Source organism: Buceros rhinoceros, unplaced genomic scaffold (genome assembly GCF_000710305.1).
Source record: "Buceros rhinoceros silvestris isolate BGI_N320 unplaced genomic scaffold, ASM71030v1 scaffold14504, whole genome shotgun sequence".
In the NCBI taxonomy this organism is placed as follows: domain Eukaryota; kingdom Metazoa; phylum Chordata; class Aves; order Bucerotiformes; family Bucerotidae; genus Buceros; species Buceros rhinoceros.
In genome coordinates, this window is record NW_010408908.1 from 17,759 (window position 1) to 27,358 (window position 9,600).

General features: G+C 39.9%; 1 protein-coding gene across 1 annotated transcript in view; it reads left to right on the forward strand.

Moving 5' to 3' along the window:
• GEMIN8 (gem (nuclear organelle) associated protein 8) overlaps positions 1-7,920 on the forward strand; it is an 18,730-nt gene extending 10,810 nt beyond the window's left edge. Inside the window, exon 2 of the mRNA XM_010135043.1 lies at positions 7,636-7,920. Coding sequence (XP_010133345.1) covers positions 7,636-7,886 — 251 coding nt within the window. The 3' untranslated portion in view covers positions 7,887-7,920. The remainder of the gene's footprint in view (positions 1-7,635) is intronic.
• The last annotated feature ends 1,680 nt before the right edge of the window (positions 7,921-9,600 follow it).

Sequence of the window (9,600 nt, forward strand, 5' to 3'; positions counted from 1 at the left end):
TTTTCTTTTTTTTCTTTTTTCTTTTCTTCTTTTTTTTTTCTTTTTTTTTTTTTTTGCCTGGAAGTACCAAACTTTGAGTATTATTTAGCTGTCTGGCACTCTGTACGTCATGGAACACTTTCTTCCAAGTGCACATGCCTAATTTCTATTCAAGGCACATGTGAAAAATGACTGTGAAACTCACGTTTCTTCAAGTTCAATGGTTTGCTTTTAAAGAAGCACTTTTAAATTTGAACATTTCCTTGTTCAGTCTCCTCTTACTGTGCCATAATGTATGTGTATATATGGATACAGTTATATATAGGTTTAAGTAATCCTTCTGTTTACTCCAGCACTGGTGTCTTTGTCTGGCGTCAGCATTGTTGCCATCAGCGACAGATTGGAGTTGTTTTGGGGGATGGGAGTGCAGAGTCAGCTGGTCTGTATTTAATCTTATTGCTGTAGACTTCATCCTTACTAGAGGCAGCTGCCAGTGCCTGATCCTGTACTAGTTTCTAAACGCTGGTTGGTCAGCAACTTCCTGGATGTTTAATTCTGTCAGATGGCACAAGAGGACAGTCTGGACACCTTGATGTCCCTGGTGTGATACAGACCCCTGGTTACGCTGGGCTTACCTGTGTGTTTTCTGTCCTAGATTCACATATACCTGGTTATGAATTACATTTAGAGCATTCACATTTCGAGAGCAGGCTATCATTTGAGGTTCCACTGGTATAGCTGGTTGCTTCATGTTTATGGACTTTGATTGTTTCAGTTCATTTTCTGGTTGGGCTAAGAATATCCCTTCTTAAGGGTTTCATTGTGAAAGATGAAAAAGAAAATAGAAGAAAGGTGATATGTTGTTTAGCTGAGCAGTAACCAGGGTAGCTTACTGCTAGTGTAAACGTGGACATAAAGACTGGTATCGTTTCCATCTAAGATCTTTGGCAGTTTGTTTTGGAGACCACAAGACAACTCTTCCTGGTTTTTAATCCTTTTTCAAAAACAAAAATCAGCTTCTTTATTGTCCAGCTAACTGTGTAACTTTCTGCCAGTTACTTAACTCACAGACTTCGATATAATGTGAGATAATAAATTCTTTAAAACTCTGTCAGGTAGAGAAGTATTAGATTAATTTTACAGATTCATTACAGTGAGGCATGTGGTTAATTAACTTGAGAGTGATACATGCCACCCAGTAGAATAGATACATGCCACCTGGAAGTAGAACCCCTTGGTTCTAACTTCATGGCTTTCTGTTCATTTTGATTTCAAAGGTGGTTTCTGTCCACTTGCTGTCTTGGTAAGGAATTTTGCCCTGTTCTACAGAGCTGTCCTCTTCAAAATGTGTGAAAAATCTGTATTATAGTGAAAGAGAAGGCATCAAATGAGTACTTCTGATTTGCAAAACCTGTTTGCTGTCTGCTTAGACAGCCTGTTGCAACTGTCTCTTTCTTAAGGAGTAGGCTCTCTCGCCTTAGACTATTTCCTGCTTTTACCAGTAGTTTTCAGTCAGACTGGGCTTCAGTGAACACCTCAGTGCCAAAGCCAGGTTAAGCAATTTTTCTTCGTAGCCATTCACTCCTGCTCCAGTGCTGCCCCTTCAGTTCAACATGTGTGGTGCCAAGAAACTGAACTGTATTGGGATTAAATATAACTTGTTGGGGTTGGTTTGGGATTTTTTTTTTTCATGGTTCATTGTGTGGCCTCTTAGGTGTTAAAGGTCCTGGGAGCTGGAGCATGCAGCTAAGGGAGAACAAGGGAAGCAGAAGCCATATAAGCTGGTTTTGTAGCGGAGGAAAGAAAAATGTCTGTGGAACCATGGTTTCAGACTGCCACAAGCTTGCCAAAGAATCGCATCTGCTCTCACTTCAAAGCCTGTAGCAGAACGTTTTCTTTTTTTCTTGAGAATATTGCATTGCTTGTAGATATATGTGGTGAAATATTCAATTTATTTTAACTTATTACCTCCTCAACTAGCAGATGAAAAACTTGCCAGTGTAGATACTTGGGGTTTTAACACCTTCAGCATTTTTGGTAGTTTTCTTTCATGGTGGTTGTGACTCTGGTAACTGAGAGCTTATAATTGCAGGCAATTACTCCCCCAAGAAGCCACTTTTCTTCCAAATTAGTGTTTTCAAGCCAGCTACAGCATTTGATTTTTCTGTGTAGGTTAGGCTGCTGGTATAGTAAGCTACGGCCTAGCTGTCTCCACTTCTTTGAAGATCAGAGGATTTCTGTTAAAAATGGGAAGGGAAAAGTTACATTGTGTAATTCATAATCTTTTTACTACACTTTTTGAAAGCACAATGTTTTAAAATTAAGGAACAGTTTAAACATAAGTCTATTTTCTCCAAGCCAAATTACACCTAGAATGACGTTGTTCATTCTGCTATAAAACCACTCTCTTTTTCTAGTATATTTCCACAGTTTCTGTAAGTTACTTAGTGTTCCAAAGTAACTGTCCAGCAAGCGAGACTGTGCTGTTTTCAGCAATCCAGAATATTTTGTCATTACAGATGTGGGGCTAAGTCACAATTGTTTGTATCTCAGACTCCCACTGATGGAAACTCTTGTCCTGCAAACCTTTGCACTTGATAAAGAGTTACACTTGAGATGTCAGCCCGCTGGAAGTCCTGAGCTCAGTAGAAATTAAACTCTGTGAATATCCTGTTTAGAAATCCTCAGATTTAAATCCTTATTTTGTTGTAATTCCTTTAGGCAAAGGTTTTGGTTTTCCCTATGGTATGCCTGGTTCTTGCAAGTACAGGCATAATAAAATGGCCTGATGCTATCACTTCAGAAAAACTCATATATAAGTTTATGGTAAAGGGACTTAGCTTTTTCAGGGAGATGAAGAAGCTGGCATTTTGCGTTGTGAAGCCTGTGTGGGCAGAACATTTAACACAGCAGACAGGCTTGTGGGAAGTGGCATTCAAAGAGAGAACTGGGAGTTTTTAATTAGTATAAATGAGTAGTGTTTTTAACTCTCTTAGTGTGGGCTGCTCAAGATCAGCTCAGGTAGCACTTAATGTGAGATGAGAAAGCTCAGAAAGTGCACATGCAGCAGTAACAGAAAATCATTCTTCATCTGAAATAAGCAGACAAATATGTGAACAGGGCATAGGTCAGTCTGAAGTCATGGAAAAGAAAAAACAGATCAAGTCTGGGGAAAGTGCAGTATTTCCTTGAAGGACAATATGCTAAGCAAGAAGCTGAAACTCTGTAAAGGCCATTGGACACCTAGGTGGAGGAAGCCTTTGGTCTCTTGCTACAACTACCATCATGAGGGGCAGAACACGGCAGACTGCAAAGCGTGTGCACCTAGAGAACTGTGGAGAAGGCTGCCTGTCTAAGACACATCATCAGATCATGTACGCTTACTGGCTACAGTGAGCAAAGAGTTAGATGTTTAAATATTAAGAGTTAAAAATTGTACAAGGAACCACACAATGCTGGGTATAAATCTTTCATAAAAAATCCAGCATAGATAATTACCCTCTCTACTTTTATCTCTTTTTAATGTTGAAGTCTCTCCATGAACACTTCTCTCCAACTAAGGGAATTTATTTGGGTTTTGAGGTTGTTTTTTCCTTGTTTTGTTTGTTGTTGGTGTTTCTTTTTTCTTTTAATAAGAAAAGGATGAATTCCAAAGAGGAATTTTTTTTTATTACTACTTAAGCTTCTCAAAGGATATTACAAAGATAGAAGAGCAAAGTGGATCAAACTTATGGAAAGTATGTGACATTTTCCTTTTTATAAAGTAAGAGAAACAAGACATCTGCGTTTCTAAAGCGCCTATGGGGGAAAGCGCCTTGAAGGGCTAAGGTCATAGTTTTCCTGTCAGCGTGCAAGAGGGTGTTTGTGGGCATATGAAGCCTCAAATGCAGTGAATGGCTAAGATGGAGATGGTTGTCTATATTTGTTCACTTTTCAGCTAGTATACTCCAGATTAAAAGTCATCCGTAAAAAGTGGGAAAAAGGGGACAGGGAGGGAACAACCAGTATGAGTTAGGTAGAGATCTCAGTACTCCTTAAAACTGGGTGTGTGTGGGTGTGGGAGTGTGTGGAATAAGACACAGAAAAAAAAGGCTATTTACTGTGCTTGGCAAAAAAAAAGCTGTCTCATCTGGTTTTGCCCAGGTAATGATGACTTCCCAGCAGAACTGGACTTTGTAAGAGTATGTTAATTCTGAAAAGAGCTTCAAGGGAGGAAGAGAATCTTTGGAAAGAAATGGAACTGACCAATTAGGAAAATGTCAGCAAGGCTTTTCCTCTGTGCGGGATGCAGCCACCATGCAGCTGCCTGCCTTGTGAACATTTGCAAAATACTGTTCCATAATTGGGGGAAGCTTGCCAGTAGTTGAAGCTGAATGCTGTAAAAGAAAGCACATTTATTTTAGTCTGTGTGAAGTGGAAGAAGGAACTACTTAGAATTGTGTAAAAATTATTTGTTTCACATTTATAACTTGGCAACACAATGACTTAGAAATTTGGAGTGTGCAACTCTGATTTGAGAATGAGCTGGGGATTTCATTGCTGCAGGCTGAGATACCTAAGTCATGGATGAATATTTGGTGCTTGCTACAGAGAAATCCTGATTTCTTCTCTAGGTTTGGGGCTATGGAGGGTTTATAATTTTGGTTTTTCCACTGCCAGATGCTTGTTGTCTTCTTTTTGATGGAGAAGTAGTTCCACATTTAATTGCATTGCTTTGTATTGTTTCTAAAGTAAATTTTGAGGTGATGGGAAGAACCCAGACTGCTGGAAATAAGAGCAGTTCTACTTCCCAGCCCCTGCTCCACAAAAGACGGATCAGTGTGCATCTCAACAGGACAAAATTTTCTCTGCTGTCATCTATTTCTTATCTCTGTGTTTAGCTGGAAATGCTGATTTTGGAAAAGCAGTAGTTTACATAATCCTATTTAGTTCCATGGCTTCTCTTTCCTTGATTGTCCGTGACAGCAAATACTCCACCACTGATGGAGTTTGTCATGGTAGTATCTCTCCACAAATAACTGATTTGAAACTGCAACATATGCCACACAGCTACAGTGGTAATACCAGTCACAGCTGCTATGTTCTCTGCTCAAATTCAGCCTCTGGTACAAAAAAAAAGTGAGTTCCTGTAACAGATTTCTGTCCCCAGACTCTTCCCGAACTCCGTAGACCTGATTTACATGTCTGAGACTCTGTAACAGATTCACTCTGGGAATTTTATAAGCAGGAACTACGGAATAGTAAAAGTCAGGTTAGAAAGTTAAGGACAGTACGTCTGATTAGTGTGAAGTAAATACTCCAGACATTTTTTAGGTAATTTTGTGAACGGAATTTAAATCGTTATTAGTATTTGGATTGTTAACATTAGGATCTGCGGGTTTATGAACTACTCTGTGCTACAAAATGGAGATTGATGCACACTAAACTGTAATCCACTCATCTGTTGTAAAGCTTCTGCTAGAGACCCATTTAATTTCCAAAGAGAATTCATTATCTAGCTCCAGATAAACTAATTTTTCTTAAGTGTTATTGTTGTCTGTGAGGGATCAGAGAGCACTCTACAGCAAGCAAGCAAGGAGGCAGCTGTCTCTAGCATGTAGCTATGGAACTAATGAATAAAAAATTTCCATGGACAATGTAGAAGTACAAGGAATTATCTTTGTGGCCCAAGAGAGTCAACAAATATGGGTTCAATTCATTGCCCTGCCAGAGGTTTGCTGTGTACCCTACAGTTGGAGAAGTTGATTTTCCAGCATAGATTTTTATTTTCTGTCTAACACTATTCAGTGTAATTTGCATCAAGTTCTTGCTTAATAAGGTAAGCAACAACTAGGTAAGCATGTTACCTAGTTGTGGGCAGTCTGGTGTCCCAGGAAGCTTGTCTCAATGGGATGCAAGTGGCCTGTGTTGTCTCAGCCTGGGTGCTATAGCCTGTCCTCATAGCCCTGGGCCCTCTGGAGGCAATGTTAGTTCTTTTAATTCAGACCTTCTGGTTAAAATGGCCTGACACCAAATAAATTTGACCCTTCCAAAAACACATATGGACTCTAACGTATGTTTCATCATGAATTTTGGCAGTGCAGCCCGCTTCAGGGGTGTGCCCTTAAAGCAAAATCGCAGAAAGTGAAATGGCTCTCTGGAATAGATTGTTAATAAGCCCTCAATCCTCCTGCCCTTAGACTACCAACACAAACTGTGGATACTGTTTGGAAATGACAGGACAAAAGCTGTCTGTCCCTGTCAGACAAACAGATGCCAAAACTGAAGTTTCAGATTATACTGGTTAAAGTATCTATTTTCTATGAATGAGCTACAGGGAATAATTCATTTAGGAAGGCTGACAGAGTCAGTTGGCTGCTCTGTACAGTACTTTCCAGTGTAAAAATAAACTGCAGATGTTTGACACAGATACGTCAGGATACTTAACTTTCAGTTAGGGTTTGCAGATGTCATGTGTTTCGTGGAAGCTAAATCTCTGTTTTAGAGGAAGGAGAGAAGAGGTACATGGCACCAAACACTGAAAGGCTTGTCCTGTATGTGACTAATGCATCCTGACCTGTGGAGACTCTGTCCCTTTTGATGTTTAAAAAAAAAATAAAGTGCTGTCATTAGTAGTGAACTGTTTCTGTGAGGCTATTTTGAGAACCGTCATTTGTTACTGATAGGTGAAGGAGTTCAAGTGCCAGGTGATACTCTTCATCTTTGTAGAAATGTCCCCGTAAGATGGGAGTCTTGTACAGCACTTTGCTGTTTTAACTGCACAGAGCATTATTTGTTCCATCAGAGAAGCACCCAGGATGTGGAAGTGAGTTTGGGTAGGGAAAATCAATTTCTTGCTTCCAAATTGGGCTTACCAAAGAGGATTTTTTGATGACAGATCTGTCCAAATGTTTTATCTCTCTGAACTGTTTTAAATCCTCTTTAAAAGACATTGTGCAGGGATTTATGTTGGGTGCTGTTTTGGTTTGTCTTCAGAGCAATAGCAGTGAGGCTGCCAGTTTTGAACTTTTTCAGTCTTGAGAATTGGATGAGGCTGGATAGTTTATCTACCACAATGTTTACGGCTCTTCATTGGATGCACTTAATGGCAGACACATGACAGACTGATTTGTTCACTTTCATAGAGTGGTAATTGATTACATTTTCTCTTGGCTATGGTTCAGCTAAAGTTTCATTGTCCTGTGCATTGTATCATTATCTCAGCTGCTAAGTCATTACTTTGGAAACAACTCTCTTGTTTGCATTTTTTTTTTGGGGGGTGGAGGGGGTTGGAGGGGTGGTGGTGGGTGTTTTCTTTTGTTTCAGGGAACATGTATATTGAGAAATGAGGCAATGCTGATTTTTACTAGTTATTACTAATTCAGGGGTTTTATACAGTTTTAGGATTCAATTCCAGTATCTTCTTTCTTTCTCCCCACTTATTTCAGCATGGCTTTGTCATGATAATTTAGTAGGGATTTGTCATTACGCATAATGAACACAGCAGGACAGGTAACACGCAGTTTATTTTGTAAGTTCCAGGAGCTGGCTGTACCCTGGAATGTGTGGATCTTGGCCCTTTAGACCCAGCACAGATGTGAATATATAATATTTAAAAATAAAATGTGATTGGTTGATAGCTCAGTAATTTCCATCTCTTGTGGTTTATTTGTCTAGGGAGACAGCAGCAGCTGGAAGCTGAGCATCAGTATGTGGAGGCTGATCAAGACCTTCACAAAAGGATGGAGCGTTCTGTACAGCCGCCTTCAGAAAGACCTGGGGAGAGGCGAATGGCAGAAATGAAGAAACTGTATGGTGCTGAAGCTGCCAAAATCCAGGCAATGGAGGCTGCTTTGCAGCTTACCTTTGATAGAAACTGTGACAAAAAGCAGCCCAAATATTGGCCCATTATTCCCCTTAAGCTGTGAATACCTGGACTGTACTCAGACCTGGCACAGAGCTGAAGGGACCAGTGCCTTAGATTGTGCCTGAAAGAACAAACTGCAAATTTTGGTTTTGGTTGGGTTTGAGGGCAAAGGCTGGCAAGGGCAGCATGTTTCTTTGTCCTATGTTCCTTTTACAGTCTGTCAGCAATGGTCACAGTCCATTTTCCCTACGTACAGTTGTCAAATAGTAATAGGAGGGACAGTAATATCAAACCTGTCTAAAATTATAGTTTTGCTCATTTGATACCTGCATGCTACCTTGACCATGCTTGCTAAAATCATAACAATGTCCATACTCGGTGAACTGGGAAAACTTAGAGCAGTATGAAAAAGAAAAAGACCATATGAATTCTCTGCTCTTCCCATGTAGGAAATTGAGTGATCCCATTTTTTAGTCTTACTCAACATAGTAGCATTTGGATCCTATTGAACACAGCACAGCTTGGAGTGTTATGTCTGCTAGTCTTGGATTTTTTTGAGAACTGAGAGCCCACTGGCCAAGATAAAACATATCAACTTACTGTAGCCCAGCCATTTGAATTATTTTTCAAAGGTCTGTCATAAAGCAGGAAGTTTTTCTTCCAGGCTGATACTTGTCTGGCAGACGTTCGAGTCTAAAGCAACGTTATACAGAAAAATGTTTTAATGAAGAGAGTGAGTGGAGTAGGGAAGAAGCCTGATGTGACCCTGTCTGCTAGAGACCTGTTTAGCAGAGAGAAGCTTAGGAGGACAAAGCACTCTTGGGGCCAGTGCCTACCGTGATTTTTGCTATTCTAATAAGAAGCATCTAATTGGTTTGAAGCTTTAAAGAAGATGTATTATTTTGATAGACCAAGGGTGCATCTTGGTTTAGGTGCAGCTTTCCAATGCCCACCTGCGTATTTCATGAACAAAGCTTTCACACAGGTGAGTTGGATTTGACTCCATGTATATTTATCCATCTGCAGAGGCTGTTGGGCTCCACTGTCACTCTTTAATTTTGGTCAGTTGAGCTTGTCTCACTAATAGTTGACCAGGCAGAGTGAAGCACAGAAATGGTGTTTGTAAGAGAGGTAGAACTGGCCCCTGAATACTGGTGACTCCATAGAAAATGGTACCCTGAACACTGAAGAAGGTCACAACTAAAATTCTAACTTTATGCCCGCAGTGTTTGGTGTATCTCTGTAGCATGTGTAGTTTGTAATATGTAATAGCAGTGGTTGTGCCTGCTGCAACACCCAGCTGCACCAAAGCAAGTCGGTGGTGCAGTTTGGTTTTACTAATAGTTACTCTGTTTTTTTCAAAGCAGCATTTTCATTTCAGTTCCACCTCCTTCAGCTGTGACAGGATGGAGTTAAATTGAACACTGAAATTAAAAGCCCTCATTTGGCTGGTGTGTTTAATCTGAAAAATTTTGTTAAGAGAGGAGAGGGTTATGAACAGTCCTACATTTGTCTTCGTCCTTGGTTTTGGTGGGTTTTGTCAAATTCTGTGGGGTTTTTGGGTTTCCTTTTGTTGACCAAATAAATCAACTTCATAACACCTTGTAATTTATTTTTAATTTTTTATGAACAAACTGCCATACGTTAGCACTCAGTTTCTCAGATGCTAAAGCTTTCTTTCAGCGCCAGTATTGTTCAAGGAAGACTGAACTTAAAGCAGAGATGGTTTTAACATTGAGAAGCACGAAGAGTGTTGACAGGAATTTCACAGGAAT